A 19,244-nucleotide genomic window follows, 5' to 3' on the forward strand; every position below is an offset into this window, starting at 1 on the left:
CCCGAGAAGAGGATGTTTGCGGCCGCTCTGAAATTCCATTGCATAGAGCAGGTAAGTATAGACTTGTGTGGTTTTTTTTTTTATTACCTTTTACAATTGCTTTAATTAAACAAGGTGAAGTTAGAAGCTGATTGGCTACCATGCAGAGCTGCACCAAATTTTGCACTCTCCAGTTTTAGTAAATCAACTTGTAGCAGCACGTTGCATGCATTGGATACTTTACTAAAACCCATGGAAAAAACTTTTTGCAGCACAAAAATATATATATCCCTCCAACCGCCCCCTCCCCACCCTTTTTTTTTTTTTTTTTTTTTTTTCAAAGAGGATGCTTGAATGTGACTGGCTTACCGCTGGGGACACTCGCAGGTGGAAGGAGAAGTCCTGGGATGGATACACCTGGAGTGACCATAAATGGTACGATGATGGGGCAGGTACAGCACAAACGCCTGAAACCTGGGGGAAAAAAATTATCATGAAGACTTTAAATATATACAGGGAACACATCTACCTGCACAGGGTGTTTTAGAGCCCATTCATATCAGTGCGCAGTGCAACATGCAGCCCATTCAAAATAAATGGCTGCAACTCACCTCGGTGCACGGGAAAAAAAAAAAAAAGTCTTGCATTTTTTTATTTATTTTTTTAACATTACTGGCCATGTAATGGGTTGTCCTTCAAAATGAAGGGCAATGTATGCAAGGTGTGTTACCACAATATGGCTGGTGTAAATGGGACTGTTCACCCAGGCGTTGTCATGGTACTTTAGTCCACCCAACTCTTTTTCACTAGCCATATTCTCTGGAAACCCTTTTGCTTTCCTGTATGTAATGCAGGTGAGCTATTTTCAAAATACCCAACATAGGATCCTGCTTTCTCACGCAAACAGTCTGGTGTAATAAAGTGTTAGGCCGGCCATAAGAGGTTCTACTGAACCGGTCGAGATTTGAACTGTGTATGGGCAGGCTGAATGTACCAAGTTGATTGATCAATCAACTTTGGTACAACCAGCCTGCCAGATTTTACTTGCAGTTGCTAGAGCTACTAGCAATACTCACTGTCTTCTCCTAGTGGGGACAGCTCTCCCCCTTCTTACCGGGAGAATACAATGTCTCACCAGGAGGGATTTCACTGTCAGCACTGTGTGTTGAAGGGGGAATCGCGCAGATTTCTTTCCTGCAGCTCGTGGTTGCAGGAAAGAAATTGGAACAGTCTATGACCTGCCTTAAAGCTAAAAAGTCTCCCACAGCCACAAGTTGCATAGCCGGGGTCTCAAAAAGCAGACATGCCCGTCCCACATATGAAGAACTCTTTGAAATCTACCTAAAGTTGATTATATAAAACTCACATAAAAGGAAACCTGTGCTGGAGAGATATTTGGGGTGTGACTGCCAAACTCTTATAACTTCAAAATGCCATTTGCCTTGTTGTTATGCTTATCCAATGGCTTTGATGCTCTCTAGATCTTTTGACTTTAATTGCTGCATGCTTGTTCCAAGTTAGCTACTCAGAGTTTCCCTTGACCCACTGTATATTGAGTGGATATTCTGATTTTAGCACTGTTTTCACTATATAGTATTAGTAAATCACAGATAAATAGGCTGTTATAAACAAACCTGGGGGCAGCTCTGATCTTCTGAAGCAGAACTGGTTACAGATGTCGCACAATTCTTACCCGCTGATGATTCGCAGAGGTTCACTGACACAGGGAATGTGGAGCTAAACAGCAACAAACAGATTACATAAAAAAAGGGAAATAGCAACTGTACTATAAATAGTATTACTATTAATTAGTTGTCCTTTAATGAATCCCCCAGCCTCTTTAGCTTGTTGTGTAAAATAACTTCCTACTAGTTCCAGTAAAATTCACTATGCGACTCACCAGAACCACACAGCATTTGCTTAAAAAAATGTCCCTGCCATGTCCTCTTATTGCGCTATAGCCCTATTCATTTCAATAGACAAGCCATCTTTTGGAGGCTACCATGAGAATGGCTTATGCATGGGAATGAATGGGGCTGTGGCACACCTGCGCAGTAATAAGAGGACCGGGTGAGGATTTTTTCTAAACATAGGCTGTGAACAGCCAGGTAGGGCCATACAGTAAATATCATTGGAACAAGAGAGGAGGTATTTTGCAAGGCAGGCTGCACTTAGAGGGATGGGGGAATTCGATAAAGAGAAACTGCAGTAAAGGCCACACAGGAAAGATTACACTCATAGTCCACTTACTTGACTTCCAATGTCATTCTGCCTGACAGTGAGCTGTACTTGCTGAGAGGGAGTGAATAAGTGTAATTTCCTGCACTGCAAAGACAGACAAACCTTGATTATTTTACTTATTTATATAGTGCTGAAATATTGTGCAGAACTTTACATAGTTTTTTTGTTCTATCTCATCTGAGGGTGCTAAATGAACTTAGTCTAACATCCCTACACCACAGTGTTATGAACCTCTGCTGGGTCCAATTTGGGTGCCAACTATATAATCTATTGGTAGGCTATTGAATTGTAGAAGGGCAATAAAGCACCCATAGTAAACCTATACCAGCTTTATAGTACCCATCAGGGGTGTTGCTAGGTCTACAAAAGATCTGGGGCTAGAGCCCATAGCAACAAAGTATAGAAAGTCATACGCTTGGGCGGGCATACACATGTATATAATGTGTGTGTGTATGTCATACGCTTGGGCGGGCATATACATGTATATAATATGTGTGTGTATGTGTATGTGTTTATGTGTGTGTGTATATGTGTATATGTATATATATATATATATATATATATATATATATATTCCCAAAGAGCCCCCCACTTACATCAGGGTCCCCAGAGAGCCCTTCTCCCCTTGGGGACCCCTGCAGAGACTCGGGGCTATGGGCCCCAGATTCGGGGCTATAGCCCCAAAAGCCACCCCCTAGCAACGCCACTGGTACCCATAGATATTAGATGGTTGTAACCCCACACTGACAATATCAGTGGGATCATGCATCAGTGCTAACATCTTTGGGAGAGGAAAGGCCTCAGCAGACATCTCAGCTAACAGATCCTAATGAAAGCCACAATGAAGTTGTCTCCCCAAACGTGACGTAGGGGGTCTGCTGTACACACCATGAACACAAAGTAAAATCAATTCACTGGTCTTAACATTATAAAGTGGTTGTAAACCCTTTACAACCACTTTATACTACAGGCTAATTAGGCTTACCTGTAGCTACACTGGATATCTCCTGCACGGTTTAGGAGATATCCCTGTATTTGCATGTGCCAATGTTATCAGCACATGTGCACTTAAGCAAACTGAAGCAAGGGCACATACGTGTCATTGCTTCAGTTGTACTGTGCTGAGTGACATCATCGCGGCCCCGGCCAAGCACAGCGCCGGAGCCACGATATCTGGAAGTAACCCCCCTGGAGAGATGTTGGCCACCGGAGCAGTAAATGAGGACCGCTGCGGGGGCTTCGATCTCAGGTGAGTAATTCATAATGAGCTAGTATGCTATGCATACTAGCTCATTATGCCTTTGTCTTGCAGGTTTTGGGGTTTTTTTTGGAATTTTTCTGAAAGGGTTTACAACCACTTTAAACATCTGACTTTTGTCAAATGTCTTAATCCAGGTTTTAGATGAAGACAAACTGAAGGTTCGAATGCTGTACTTTTTAAAGTCTCATTTTACTTGTAGGAAATTCAAAGTGCATCAAAACAAATAGGTGAGCAAAGTCTTGGGCCTTGTTTACATGGGCGCACTTAAAGTGGATGTAAACCGGAAAATATTTTTTTTAATTAAGGCTTGCACCTTGTACGGTATAGGATTTCATGTCATCTGTGCCCAGTCCTGCCACGAAGAGTTAATCCAGCTCTGTGCAGTATCTTTCTTCAGTAAGATAAAAACTGACACACAGAGAAATAGGAGTCAGTTTCTCCTTGCTGTGAGTGACAGGTGATTTCCTTATCTCATGCATTAGAGAGACATTCTGTGTACTTAACATTCCCCCTCCTTTCTTCTCCAGCTCTCCCAGCATTGGCTGCTCCACACCTCAGCATGATTGGGCATGCTGAAGTCATGTGGTGACTTTTCTGGGTTTTGACTCGATGTTAGCAATCATAGCAAAAGTTCAGTGTAAGAAATACACAAGAGAAAATATATATTGACAAAGGGAATTTAGAGGTGGGCGGGGAGTCTACTGACATCACGACTCCACCCACCGAGCTCCAGACAACAGACCCACCCACAGAATCTGCAGTTTTTCGGGTCTCATAACAGACAGAGGGGAGACATTTGACAGGTAAAGATACATGCAGGAGGCAAGTATATCCTTATAGATAACCCCTATGGCAGTAGTTTAGAAAGGATGAGAGTGGGTTTACATCCAGTTTAAGTGTACGTCCATGTGAGAGCTGTGTTTTGTTTTTTGTTTTTTTGTTTTTTGTTGTAGATCCTGCCGTGCAGGGCTGCCATTAGAAATCATAGGGCCCTGTACAGTCTACCTGACAGGGCCCCATTGAACATCCAGAGGGCAATAAAGAAGCATCATGTCAAGCACGCCGTGATGAATTGTGGGTTTAGCAAAACTGTGCCAACAGTGGGAGGACCTTCAAACTTGAACCTACATACAGAGTGCAGGGCTCAGGAGTATCTATTGTACAGACTGTAGGTGTCAGGGTTATGTAACTTACAGAGTCCAGGGGTCAGGAGTATCAATTGTACAGACTGCAGGTGTCAGCAGGATGTATCCTACAGAGTGCAGGTGTCAGGAGTATGTATTGTACAGAGAACATGGGTCAGGAATATCTATTGTACAGAGAGCAGGTGTCAGGAGAATATATCGTACAGAGTGCAAGGGTCAGGAGTGACTTTCAGGTGCCAAGTCACCTATTATTACGTATCCTAGCTTTTTTTTTTTTTTTTTCTCTTACATATGTTCATTATACCGAAAGGATGATTCTGACTGATCACCTGCCTACACTAGTGTATTTGTATACTGAATGGAATTGTCCCACTCGGATGATTTCTGTAACGTTCTTTTGGCTTTGCTCAATAAAATCTTTATGGAACAAAAAAATAAATAAATATTACTTCTCCTGCTCCCAAATGGAAAACAAAAGCCCTCTCTGACCTGGACCCTCCTGAACTAGTGGGGCCCACAGACCTTTACTATAACTGCTGAAAGCCATGGTAATACTTTGCCTTACCCCCATGGAAAATAAAAATTCCCCTCTCTGCTAAAGGGACCCCCTACTGGACTAATGGGGACAAGTAAAAATGTAAGATTGTCAGTTACAATATTCTACACAATTCACCTGCAGGTGTCTTGCGAGGAGCAAAAGTGATCTGCAATGAGGGTGTCAGTCTCCAGGAGGCGAATAGAAGAAGCCATGGTACGGGAATCTGCAACACAGAGAACAGTCTTTAAAACACACGTCCACCCAAAATCATGTGCAGGGAAAACTGTAATCTTCTAGAAATGGTTAAAAAAATGTGTGACATTCATTCATAAATGTCATCAATGTAATTTCAGTGGCGATGCCTGTGTTATTAGGAAATGTAATACATGTGTCACTGGCAAGTTTACTATTTCCATCTTTATTCTCATGCTTACAGTGGGGCAAAAAAGTATTTAGTCAGCCACCAATTGTGCAAGTTCTCCCACTTAAAAAGATGAGAGAGGCCTGTAATTGTCATCATAGGTATACCTCAACTATGAGAGACAAAATGTGGAAACAAATCCAGACAATCACATTGTCTGATTTTTTGAAAGAATTTATTTTCAAATTATGGTGGAAAATAAGTATTTGGTCACCTACAAACAAGCAAGATTTCTGGCTCTCACAGACCTGTATCTTCTTCTTTAAGAGGCTCCTCTGTCCTCCACTCATTACCTATATTAATGGCACCTGTTTGAACTTGTTATCCGTATAAAAGACACCTGTCCACAACCTCAAACAGTCACACTCCAAACTCCACTATGGTGAAGACCAAAGAGCTGTTGAAGGACACCAGAAACAAAATTGTAGACCTGCACCAGGCTGGGAAGACTGAATCTTCAATAGGCAAGCAGCTTGGTGTGAAGAAATCAACTGTGGGAGCAATAATTAGAAAATGGAAGACATACAAGACCACTGATAATCTCCCGCGATCTGGGGCTCCATGCAAGATCTCACCCCGTGGGGTCAAAATGATCACAAGAACAGTGAGCAAAAATCCCAGAACCACATGGGGGGACCTAGTGAATGATCTGCAGAGAGCTGGGACCAACGTAACAAAGGCTACCATCGGTAACACACTACGCCGCCAGGGACTCAGATCCTGCAGTGCCAGACGTGTCCCCCTGCTTAAGCCAGTACATGTCCGGGCCAGTCTGAGGTTTGCTAGAGAGCATTTGGATGATCCAGAAGAGGATTGGGAGAATGTCATATGGTCAGATGAAACCAAAGTAGAACTGTTTGGTAGAAACACAACTTGTCGTGTTTGGAGGAGAGAGAATACTGAGTTGCAACCAAAGAACACCATACCTACTGTGAAGCATGGGGGTGGCAACATCATGCTTTGGGGCTGTTTCTCTGCAAAGGGAACACGACGACTGATCCGTGTACATGAAAGAATGAATGGGGCCATGTATCGTGAGATTTTGAGTGCAAACCTCCTCCCATCAGCAAGGGCATTGAAGATGAAACGTGGCTGGGTCTTTTAGCATGACAATGATCCCAAACACACCGCCCAGGCAACTAAGGAGTGGCTTCGTAAGTAGCATTTCAAGGTCCTGGAGTGGCCTAGCCAGTCGCCAGATCTAAAACCCATAGAAAACCCTTGGAGGGAGTTGAAAGTCTGTGTTGCCCAGCGACAGCCCCAAAACATCATTGCTCTAGAGAAGATCTGCATGGAGGAATGGGCCAACATACCAGCAACAGTATGTGAAAACCATGTGAAGACTTACAGAAAACGTTTGACCTCTGTCATTGCCAGCAAAGGATATATAACAAAGTATTGAGATGAACTTTTGATATTGACAAAATACTTATTTTCCACCATAATTTGCAAATAAATTCAAAAATCAGACAATGTGATTGTCTGGATTTGTTTCCACATTTTGTCTCTCATAGTTGAGGTATACCTATGATGACAATTACAGGCCTCTCTCATCTTTTTAAGTGGGAGAACTTGCACAATTGGTGGCTGACTAAATACTTTTTTGCCCCACTGTATATCCTGCTCAGTGCTTACTATACAAATTTCTGCTTTAAAAGTTATTAAAGATATAAAATAATGTTATTAAAAGACAATTAAAGTTAACCTGTGTCCAGACCATGCACACTAAAGTATTTTAGTAAAAGGACTCTATTCACCTCTATCTATAAGCATTGTAAAGAAAAAAGTTCACAATACAAACATTGAAATTGTAGCTTTTTTCTACAAGAGGTCATCTCCTAAGTTTACCAACCCTGGCCAGCAGTTGTTTCTGAGCTGAAGAAACAGATTTAAAACGGACTTTAGAGGCTTTCTTGTATTTAGAGATGAGCTTTTAATGTGAAGTTTATTCATTATTCAAAGATCACAACTAGAAAGGAGCTTGGGTGTCCTTTGAACTCATCTCTAACCCTGATAAGGAATATGAAATATGTAATTTCCCTATTAATGTTGGCCTCACAAATATCTAATAAAGCCTCTAATATGCTGGGTATTCTGGTTAACTGAAATGACTTCATGTTATATGAATGTTGTAAACTGACTATATGGACAAGCCAGCCCACTCTCCTTTCAGGAATGTGCCATTTTCTTTAGAAGGTCATTTTTCTCAAGAAGGGGTTGGGTTTGCCATTTCTTCTATATAACACACACAGCTTGTAGTATCTGTCTCACCTCAGAACTGCCATCAGACATGTGTCTGATCCTGATCCACAAGGTAGAAATTTCACCGGCACACCAAGGATTCCTCAGAAGGTTCCAAATTTTTTTTACCTGGTCATACGGTACACATATGGTAACGTTTCGGAGCCACGCAGGGCCCCTTCGTCAGGCAAGTGATGTCACCACATCCAGCCGATGGTCAAAACAGCACCCAGCATAATTAAAGCCATTTTCAGGAACGTGTGCCTGGGGAATTTTACGTTTGATCCTAATCCACAAAGCCATGCCATATAATGGGAGGGACCCATGGCGGAAACAGCATCTTTAGTATTAGTATAAGTATTTTCTAATAATATCTGTATCTATCATTACGTTTAATAAATGTTATACTTTTAAGAATTTGTGTGATCTCTCTTTGCATATATCGAATACAACCCCAAAAGTGTAAAATATCTTGTATGCGTGACAAAATAAACCCAAACTCCAATCTTCTGTTTTTTTTGTACTCCAAGGAGTCAGGTCATTCCATGCCTCCCAGTTTACATGTGTTGTGGAGTGGGGAATGACCCTGCTTTGTCCTGTTTCCTGCTATCACATTATTTACTGGGGGCACTAGTTCTAGTGACCATTGTTAAATATTGGACATCTCTGATTAGTGTATATTTGCACATTTCTGGTAGCTTCTGCAAGTATTGGTTATTAGAGTAGCATTAGCTGTGGCACAGATGCTATTGGATTGAATTCTATCCAGGGACTCCCACATTTTGGGGGTATTTCTACTTACTTCCTGTTTTGGCTACAGTAAAGGGAGTGAAGGGACATCCCCTTGGGAAAAAGATGGCAAAAAAACAGACAAGCTTTGTACCCCCCCCCCCTTACTCTATCCAAAGTGAAAGTTTTGCCTTAAAGTGTTACTAAACCCACAACAGTAAAATCAGTCAGTATATGCAGTAAAGCATGCTTGTTATATTGTGGAACCTAAGGGGTTAATCCTCTGCATTGTGTAAAAAGGCTGTTTGATCTTGTCTCCTCTGATCCTCTCCTCCTTCCACTGTGCCCAATATATTTCCTGATAATACAGAGCCAGGGGACAGGCTGCATATGCTCAGTTTGGTGTGTATTGCTAGAGAGCTTTTTTTTCCCTTGGGGTAGGGCTTGCCATGCAATGTGATATCTTCCCAGTGGTTGCAAAATTACAGAATCCCCTCTAACACAGGATCACATAATGCAAAAGGTGTGCGTTTCTGCAATGCAACAGTGCAAATACCTTCTTCCATAGCCTCCCTGAACTGTCTTCCACCGCTCTGAGCACTGCAGAGGGAGGGGGGCCGAGATCACCCGCTGACACCCAAGAGAAGAGGAGATGAGCTGAGCCCTGCTTGGCGCTTCCATGGCCTGCCCCAAACTGTCTTACCCGCTCTGAGCAATGCAGGGAGGGGGGCCGAAATTCCCCGTTGAGAGAAGAGATCAGCTGAGTGCCAAGAGGTGCCGCACCAAACTAGGGCTTATTTTAGGGGTAGGGCTTATATTGCAGTCCTCCTGGAAAATAGCGCTAGGTCTTATTTTCGGGGAAACAAGGTAGCAGTTTATATTTACTAAAATAACGGCATTTCCATGTTCTGTATACTGTATGAGACCAGATATAGTGAATGCAGGGTCCTGGGTTTGGTAACACTTTAAGTTCTGCTTTAAGTCGCACTGCAGAAATAGTACCCATTCATTTGTATATACCAGGACCAATGAAGTCAATCACTGCTGAAAAGCTTCATCTGTCTTTTCTTAAGTGGAACTCCAGACAGCTAAACACCCAGTAAAAGTACAAGTTTACTGTTTCACCTAAAGGTCTTGTCATCTTATTTAGCCAGCCCTGTGATTTACACACATCTGTCATCCCATATGGCCAGAAAGATGACTCTGCTACATTCTAGTTTTGTTTTAGAACTTTCTGATTCAGCTTTACTGTTTCATGGCTCACCTGTCTTTGAATAGGGTGATAGAGGTGATAATAATGAAGATTCATTGTCCAGCAAGCAGGCAGGAGGTAGAGAGGTGACTTTCCTAAACCAAGAAACCGCTCGCCTGGATGTACACGATGGCAGATGTGTATAAATCACAAGAATCGCTTTACAGAATTCTAAACTACAATGGCAGCTAGTACAGAAAACACATATGTGTAAGTTCAGGATCCTCCAACCCTCTTGTCTTGCATTGTATTGTAACTGTACAGCCTCACTTTATTTGGTAAAGTGCCACACAAACTGTTGGCAACTAGGCATTTAGCTAATTGCCTGGAGTTCGAGCAAAAAGCTCAGACATCAAGCTAAAGGAAATTTTTAAAAGCAGTTAAAATAATGGATATCTCACCATTTGCTTTTGTGACGTCAGCAGTAGTAGTGACCATGGTCTCTTCCGCCACATTTCTCTTATTGCGGAGGTCTTGACCAGGCAGGCTGTTGGGGCTGTGTTTAGTTTTGCTCTGAGTGTATTGGGGTGGGGGGCTTACAGGGCGAGCTGGAGTTTGTAAAGAGTTGCGGCTCTTATCTAGGACCCGAGATTTTGCCTTTCTGATGGTGACTGATGAAGCATTGTCTGTAAAAGAGATTTAAAGATGTATTATTTCATGCAGACAGATGACTCCAAAAATGGACAAAGAGAGAACAATGCTGCTGAGTAGTTTTATGGGTAGACAAAGTCTCCCTACACTTGGTGCATCAATAAAACACACAGCCCCATAGTCTCAGATGACAAAGCTCTTCCCTCCTCCTTCCCCGCTCCTTGCTTTAAGTCAACAGACTGGCCCCAGATTGCACTGTCCACTGTTAACTCTTTTCTGTGAAGACCGGAAGTTCAGAGAAGCAGCAATGAGGGAGCAGGAGCCAGCAGCATTGGAAGTTGTAAATTGCAAGCGCTGGGATAAGAAATGTAACAAAAGGTCAACTAGGGAATGTTTGTTTTCTTGTATTAAGCTAAAAATGCTGACTGATTAATAAGGTTGCAGCAAGAGTTATGCCGCGTACACACGAGCGGACTTTATGGCAGACTTTGACCGGCGGACTGGATTTCGTCGGACAATTCGATCGTGTGTGGGCTCCAGCGGACTTTGTTTTCTCAAAAGTTGGACGGACTTAGATTTGAAACATGTTTTAAATCAATCCGTCGAAATCGAGTCCGGTCGAAAAGTCCGCTCGTCTGTATGCTAGTCTGACGGACAAAAAGCCACGCTAGGGCAGCTATTGACTATTGACTACTGGCTATGAACTTCCTTGTTTTAGTCCGGTCGTACGTCATCACGTACGAATTCGACAGACTTTGGTGGATTGTGTGTAGGCAAGTCCGTTCATTCAGAAAGTCAGTCGTAAAGTCTGTCGAAAAGTCCGCCGAGCAAAGTCTGCCGTAAAGTCCGACCGTGTGTATGCGGCATTAGTGCAGGAAGGGTTAGTGTGAGGGCTGAATGAAAAAAAAACTGACAGCTCAGGAGCATCCACTGTACTAACTATGCAATGTTAGTACAGTGATCTCCCCTGCTGTGCTATTGTGTTCTGACAGGGGGGACACTCCGGTCAGCACTCTTTCGGTCATGCTCTTTCGACAGAAGCCGGCCAAATGGCTGGCTTCTGTCGGACCGGCTGCAGTACACATGGGCTGAATGCTTCTGTTGAATCAGCCGATGCCATACGACATTCGGCCTATGTGTATATGGCTTTAGGGTAAATCCTATCTCTCAGCACCAGGAGCTCTTTGCCAAAATTACCATCACTGTTCTTCCAGCACTGAAAAAAATGCACCATTGTCACTTTGGGGGTTATTTACTAAAGGCAAATCCACTTTGCACTGAAAGTGCACTTGGAAGTGCAGTGGCTGTAGATCCGAGGGGGACATGCAAGGAAAATAAAAAACAGCATTTTAGCTTGCACATGATTGGATAATAAAATCAGCAGAGCTTCCCCTCATTTAAGATCTGCCCCTCAGATTTACAGCGACTGCACTTCCAAGTGCACTTTCAGTGCAATTTCAAGTGCACTTTGCACTTGTAGTACAAAGTGGATTTGCCTTTAGTAAATAACCCCCTATGTCTGAATACATCCCGAGTCAGCAATTAGGTTCCTGAGTACAGGCGATCCTTCATTTCTTCATAATGGCGATCCTCACCCGTTACTGAGCTCTCAGGACGAGAAGCTGTTTTCCCGTATGTGACAGCAGGAGAAGTAGAGACACCAGGAGGACTGGAGCAGCAGATAGCTTGACACGGTGGATTGAGACAAAGGTTTATTGTGATGGAAGGATTCTGATTATGTAGCCAATCTTCTAAAAAGTGAACCATACAAATGCTGATTAGTCAATACCATAAGAAAACCTAACCTAAAAAGCAAGCTGAGAGAGAAGACTTACCTGTACTTTTTGTGCCGTTGATAGGTGGGGTTGTGGAACCTCTCAGCTGTGTGGTATCAAAGTTTTGACTTGAGCTATAGAATGAAACATATGAGATATGTACGGATCATGGGGTGAGAATGCCATTGGACTAAATTCTAGAAACATTCTAGGAATCAATGGAACATACCGTGCACATACAGCAAAAGGAAGAGTGAGACGGATCTTTCGGAAGAAAGTCAGAGTGCAGGTACCAGGTGGAGTGAAAACACTGCCAGAGGTAGACAGCAAAAGGAAGGGGACAGCACCAAACAAAGGAGAAGGAAAGGAGGTACAGAAGTCAGTGCAGATAAGGCAATCACAGCTCAGATTAAACATTCTGGCCCCTTCGCTCCAAACCATATTTTCCACAGTAATGTGCCTTGCGTTAAGGCAGCCAATCCATTTTGGGTTCCTGACAAACAGCAATGGGCAGAACAACGGAACCTGCAGCATATTCTAACAAAGAACACCACAGCATGTGCATTGTGGTGCATTGCAGCGTGGGTCTGTTACAGGCTACTGTAGTTGTGCATTGGGACGCCATTAACAATGAGTGGCCCTGCTATGTACCATACAAAGTTCCGTGTGTTAGAGTAGCACACAGAAAAACACACGTTACTGCAACACATTTAGAGGGGCCCTCAAGAACATCACAGAGGCCAGCAAACTTCCAGACAAAATGTCTAAGTCTAACATTGGGGAGACCCTGCCACCAACTTAAAAAAATTGCAGGTGTTTTAAAGGATTACTTGTAGTGTTCTACATTTATTATTAGATTTTGTATTAACTTGCAATGTGTCTTTGAATTTGCCAGAAAACGTGACTACTCTGGAAGTGTCAATTCCCCAACACAGCACCCTCGCTCATTGCACATCAAAGCCCTCCCCTCTTCTGGGAGTGTCTAATTACTGTCTGTGCTGGCCCAGCTCATCTGCCCCTCCCTTTACCTACCTACATAACCATTTATGTACCTGTTGGGGAGGGGTGAAGGGGAATTCTATAGAGTGTCACTTGAATGACAGCTCTTATGCCGCGTACACACAGGCGGACTTTTCGACCGGACAAACTTTCCAGCGGACTTTTGACATACTTTCTAACGAACGGACTTGCCTACACACGATCACACCAAAGTCCAACGGATTCGTACATGATGACATACACCGGACTAAAATAAGGAAGTTGATAGCCAGTAGCCAATAGCTGCCCTAGGGTCGGTTTTTGTCCGTTGGACTAGCATACAGACGAGCGGATTTCTGGGTCCGGCGGAGTTATGACGTAAAGATTTGAAGCCTGTTCCAAATCTAAAGTCCGTCAGATTTGCGACTGGAAAAGTCCGCTGAAGGTCCAGTGAAGCTCACACACGATCGGATTGTCCGCCGGATTTGGTCCGTCGGCGTCCATCAGACCAGTCCGGTCGAAAAGTCCGACTGTGTGTACGCCCCATTAGAGTCAACATACACATTACCAATGGCAGCCAGTGGACGTTTTTTTTTGGGGGGGGGCAAGCAATATGCCACCCGATGCCCTGAAAGGGGCCGGACGCATGAATAGGGGGTGGCCGTGGCATATAGGGGGATGGAGTGGAGAGAGTGGGTAGCGCCCGTTCGCTCCACCACTGCACATTACAATCTGACCATACAATCTTTGCACAATCAACTTTAGATTTTCCAAAACTATTTAATACAAGAACTTACTCAATCTAACCAATCAATCTGTATCCAATCGGGCATGACCTTGCACTACATAGTGTTTGGGAGATCCAAAGGAGATTGTACAATCAAATGTGTGATGAGATTTATGCAAGCCATACATTATGCAATTTTCTTTCCTTCCATGGGTGGAAGGAAAGAAAATTGCTTGATTCCCCCATCAACACAGTCAGTGTTGATAGGGGAATCCCCTATTGTACAGTATACTGCTGTGGGGGGGATGGGAGTGGACAGGGTTGGGGAGCCTTCCCTGTCGGCAGAGCACAATTAGTGTTGCCAGCAGCACTAATCGTTCAGGAAAAACCCGACAGGTTGGGTGCCCATACATGGTTCGAAATTCGGCCAGCTTTAGTCCACTGGAGGTGCTGACATCACATCCAATATGGTGGCACCCAGCAGCAGTGTCTGCGCCTTTTGATGTCTATGGGGAGGATTTTATGGGTAAATAACATGTATAAAATATGTCAAAAAGTTGATACCATGATTTTTTTAAACAAATGGTCTGATGACAGGGTCTCTTTAATACACAGACTGAATGCTCTGATCAGTAATAAAAATTTGACACATAAATTCTTGTAACACCTAAATAAATGACTGGTTGCTGTGGCTCATTACTATTGACCGCAAGGCATTTAATTTTTTTTTTTTTTTTGTGTCAGCTTCTGCTTTGATTCAATAAATAATAAACATGGAAAAATCACACCAATTAAATGCACTGAACCAGAAAATAAGGACAATGCTCCTCAGGGGCGGGGCCCTTGCACATGGGGCCGTCTGGGTGCAGTGCGGGTGGTACAAATGATCAATATCTGGCATAACTAGGTGACTGGATGAGGTATTATAACAGGGACCCTTAAGAGGGACAGCAGTAGTGGGGGGAATGGGGGTAGGGATAGGCAGTTAGGTATGGCTGGGGAAAGGGAGGGTGAAGGGTCCCTGCAGTCAGGCAAAGTAAGGGAGGACACAGGTGACGTGGTATTATGGTATCCGATGTTAGTACAGCGATCTTCCCAAAGTGAGGGAGGACACAGGTGACGTGGTATTATGGTATCCGATGTTAGTACAGCAATCTCCCCGCTGAGCTATTGTGTCCTGACAGGGGCATGGCCCCTGCCAATGGCTAAGAGCACTGATTGGATGCCAACCGGCATACTTTTTTTGGTCACGCCCCTTCAACAGAAGCTGGACGTTCATCCGACTTCTGTCAGACCGGCTGCTGTACACACGGGCTGAATGTCGACCGGTTTATATTGAACCGACCAATACCCCTGATATTCAGCCTGTATGCGTGGCCCTTAAGACTTGGCCAAACATCTTGATTAGTATTTGTTAACCTACTGCTATCTACCCAACACATACATGCAAGGACAAAAGAGCGGGTTTTAATGCCCACACATTGTGCTCCCAGCACAGAGACTGAGCTGTCAAAGATAGCTCTCAGTCCTCAGTAACGATTGGTAGCCAGCAGGACTGACTCCCACTCATGTGACCACTGTGACAAGCAATCATATTAGTCACATGATCACCAATCCTTCCACCCCCAGGCATTCAGAACCTTTTAAAGAGTCGCTGGGGCAGGTGGGAAGAGGTTAAGATATCAGCCACATGAGGTGTGCATTGGTTTCAACAGGTCAGCTGACTTATAAACTGTATGTAGCACACACTATCAGTTTTTTATTTGTTCAACCCAGCGGGCTGAATGGAATAAAACTGAGAAGCTCCTGAAGAGCTCGCTGTACTAACTATCCGAATCTCAGATTTGAACCCGCCGATAGCGACCAATATTTGGCCTGTGTGTACCAGCCTTTAGAAAGAGCAGGAAACCACTGCAGAGCCTGAGAAAATATTTTATGTCTGCCCCTATATACATCTATAATTACAAATTATACATGCAAACCAATAAAAAAAAAAAAAAAAAAACATTATATAAAAACAAGCTGGGATGTTTTTACATATACAATGAAAACATTATAAAGGCTATACGTTCCCTTTACAACATGCTCGAATAAATATACCACATCAAGCCTACTGTCCCCATACCTGAAGTTCTACATTATTGGGAAAACAACACTTACCCATCCATATCTAACAGATCATCCTCGCTGCGTAAATTCAAAACATATAGCGTTGTCATGGAGATAACACTGCGACAATAAACACAATAACTTGGTGAGACAAAGTATAATTTGTAAATTCTATATATATATATACGGTATATCAATTAGCTTATTTATTATTCTAACTATTTGTGTACCATGTACAATATTATATGCACTACAATTATATTAGTGGCTAAGTGGTTAGCACTTCCACCTAACAGCACTGGGGTCCTTGGTTCAAATCCCAACGGCGGCACTACCTGCCTGGAGTTTGAATGTTCTCCCTGTGTCTAAGTACGTTTCTTCCGGGTACTCTGATTTCATCCCACACTCCAAAGACATGCTGGTAGGTTAGCCACTTGTTTACTGGGCACTTATACCCCCTTCCTGACCACAACAATTTGTAGCTTTCCGTGCTATCGCACTTTGAATGACAGTTGCGTGGTTATGCAGCACTGTACCCATATGAATTTTTTTTTCATTTTTTTGAGACAGATAGAGCTTTGTTTGGTGGTATTTAATCACCACTGGGGTTTTTATTTTTTGCTAGACAAACAAAGCAAGACAGTACATTTTTGAAAGAAAAAACCTTTTTGAGTTTCTGTTATAAAATGTTTGCAAATAAGTAATTCTTCTCCTTCACTGATGTGCACTGATGAGGCTGTACTGATATGCGGCACTGATAGGCGGCACTAAGGGGCACTGATAGGCGGCACTGATAGGTGGCACTAATGGGCACTGATAGGCTGAACTGATGGGCACTGATAGGCTGAACTGATGGGCACTGATAGGCTGCACTGATCGGCACTGATAGGCTGCACTGATAGGAGGCACTAATGGGCACCGGTGGTCACTGATAGGTGGCACTAATGGGCACTGATAGGCAGCACTAACGGGCAGCACTGTTGGGAACTGATAGGCAGCACTGATAAGCATTGATATGCAGCACTAATAGGCAGCACTAATGGGCACTGATAGGCGGCACTAATGGGCACTGATAGGCAGCACTAATGGGTTCCTCCTTTTGATATATGTGATTACAGTTACACTTTATTTCCTTACTCTGTGTGCATCATACCAATATTGTGCCTACAGAGCAAAAAATAGGATAGATAAAAGAATGCTCGGATTTCTGACAAGAATTATTACTTTTTTTTACATATGTCTGAGCTACACTTCTGAAATGCACTTCGTGTATTAGGCTTTATTAAATAAAAAAAAGCATGGAGGAACCTAGAAGTATTTCTGAAGATTATCATAGATTTGATCTCCTTATGGGAGCCAGTGAGGTTGACTACTAATGAAATGGAGGAAGGTACCTTTGTAAAAATAATGTTCAGCTCCATCTTTTCATCCTTGCCTATGTTGTGATTTAGGCTGGTGCCATGACCACTGCCCCAGGTTTCCTGTTTGTGGGTGGCTGCTTTCTTTTTCAGAATCCTATCGAGCCACCCTTGCATGCAGGAACTAGAGTCGTGTCCTCCTACACTGAGTGCATCAATAGAAACACACAGCCCCATAGTCTAGGATGGAGAGGACACTCCCCTGCTCCTCCCTTCTTTAAACTAACAGACCGGCTCTGACTGCACTGCCCACTGTCTTTCTTGTGAAGACTGGACGTCCAGGAAAGCAGCACTGAGAGGGCAGGAGCCAGCAGCACTGCAAGTTGTATGCTACAAGTGCTGGGGTAAGAATTTTAACAAATTGAGGAATGTTCCTTTTTATTGTGCTCAGTGTGTTAAAATAAAACTGATGTGGATTTAAAGTGATTGTAAAGCTAAACATTAAAAAAAACAAATAACAACAACAAACATGTCATACGTACCTGCTCTGTGCAATAGTATTTAGAGCGGCCCCAAGCCTCCCCTTCTGGGGTCCCCTGCTGATGCTCTCCACTCCACCCTTATGGGGCGCACCTGCAGGCTCACTCCCAAGCCACAGCTATGTGTGCGTCTATTCACACACACAGCACAGCTCAGCCCCGCCCCCTCCCTCTGCTCACAGAATTTGACTGACAGCAGCAGGAGCCAGGATTGAGAAAGGCCTCAGGAAAGTATAGGGGGGGGGGGGGGCGTTACAAATACAGGAACTTTTTTTACCTTAATGCAGGGGATGTATTAAGGTATAAAATGTCCTGCCTTTGGAACCACTTTATTACTACTTTTTTAACTTTTACAGTTTACAGTATTTTTTTTAAACTCATCACTAATGCTTTAGACAATAACAAGCAGCGCCTTTTAATGCTTTTGGGGAATCCTAAGACTCTAATACCTGAAAGCCATGATAATGACTAAGGCGATGATGGTTGCTTGGAGGAATCGTTGGCTGACACAGCTCCGATCAGGTGGGGGAGGTACTGGCTACAGTGAAGAATAGAATGACAATGACATACAGTCCCACACACATATAACATAATGACAGTCATGTATCAACATCAATACATTTAAACTCACATGTAGACACATATGTCTAAACGCCCTAAAAATAATACATCGCAGCTTACCAGTACTTAGATGTGGTGACTGCACTAGCATTTATTTTTTATATATATAAAAAAATAACATAATATATGTTCTGCAAGTACAAAAAAATGCCTGATAGAAATCCAGTGTCCCTGGGATTTCCAGTGCACTGAACTACAACCTCCAACTATATTAAGGGATTTCTAAGCCAGCTTCTGTGAACTACACAACCTCTCCTCCCTATCTAATGAAGATGTAGTCCAAACCAGGAGAGCAGCTTATTGTGAAAATGATACTTCTCTATAGATAGAGACATTAGTGTTTTTACCCTACAGGAAGTATGGGATTAGAATGATTGGCAATATAAAATATAAAAAAAAAAACTTTAAAAAAAGTGGGGTGTACCCCGTTCCTGGTACTTTCGTTATGTCCAACTCAAACATGCTGCAATGGCACAATATGGTCTGCGAGAGGGGTCCTTCTCTAATACTAAATTGGAAACTCTTTTGTTACAACCGGATCATAACAAACTAATTTCCAGCTACTACTCTGCATTCGGCCTCATGTATACTGCTGCTGGTAAACGGACGTTCAGAGGCAGTTGGCTGCTTTTTTCAGCTGCCCCTGAACTCATCCAATGTTATCTTTATCAGTACATGTACACAGGTTGGTTTAATGTCTTTTTTAGGCAGTTGAGTTTAGAGGCCTTTTTTGGAAAGC

At 43.1% G+C, this 19,244-nt stretch overlaps 1 protein-coding gene across 6 annotated transcripts in view; it reads right to left on the bottom strand.

Moving 5' to 3' along the window:
- Positions 1 to 19,244, bottom strand: part of MYRF (myelin regulatory factor) — a 213,252-nt gene that overhangs the window by 2,276 nt on the left and 191,732 nt on the right. For 4 of the 6 annotated variants that reach the window (XM_073604657.1, XM_073604655.1, XM_073604656.1 and 1 more), the window contains 10 exons: positions 18,334 to 18,422; positions 16,039 to 16,107; positions 12,403 to 12,483; positions 12,234 to 12,307; positions 11,994 to 12,149; positions 10,209 to 10,433; positions 5,300 to 5,387; positions 2,230 to 2,304; positions 1,614 to 1,716; positions 349 to 453 (listed from right to left, as the gene is read on the bottom strand). In XM_073604657.1, the coding sequence (XP_073460758.1) occupies positions 349 to 453; positions 1,614 to 1,716; positions 2,230 to 2,304; positions 5,300 to 5,387; positions 10,209 to 10,433; positions 11,994 to 12,149; positions 12,234 to 12,307; positions 12,403 to 12,483; positions 16,039 to 16,107; positions 18,334 to 18,422 (1,065 nt within the window). The remainder of the gene's footprint in view (positions 1 to 348; positions 454 to 1,613; positions 1,717 to 2,229; positions 2,305 to 5,299; positions 5,388 to 10,208; positions 10,434 to 11,993; positions 12,150 to 12,233; positions 12,308 to 12,402; positions 12,484 to 16,038; positions 16,108 to 18,333; positions 18,423 to 19,244) is intronic. The other 2 variants (XM_073604658.1, XM_073604659.1) reach the window with 1 other exon arrangement.

Source organism: Aquarana catesbeiana, linkage group LG11 (assembly GCF_042186555.1).
Source record: "Aquarana catesbeiana isolate 2022-GZ linkage group LG11, ASM4218655v1, whole genome shotgun sequence".
In the NCBI taxonomy this organism is placed as follows: domain Eukaryota; kingdom Metazoa; phylum Chordata; class Amphibia; order Anura; family Ranidae; genus Aquarana; species Aquarana catesbeiana.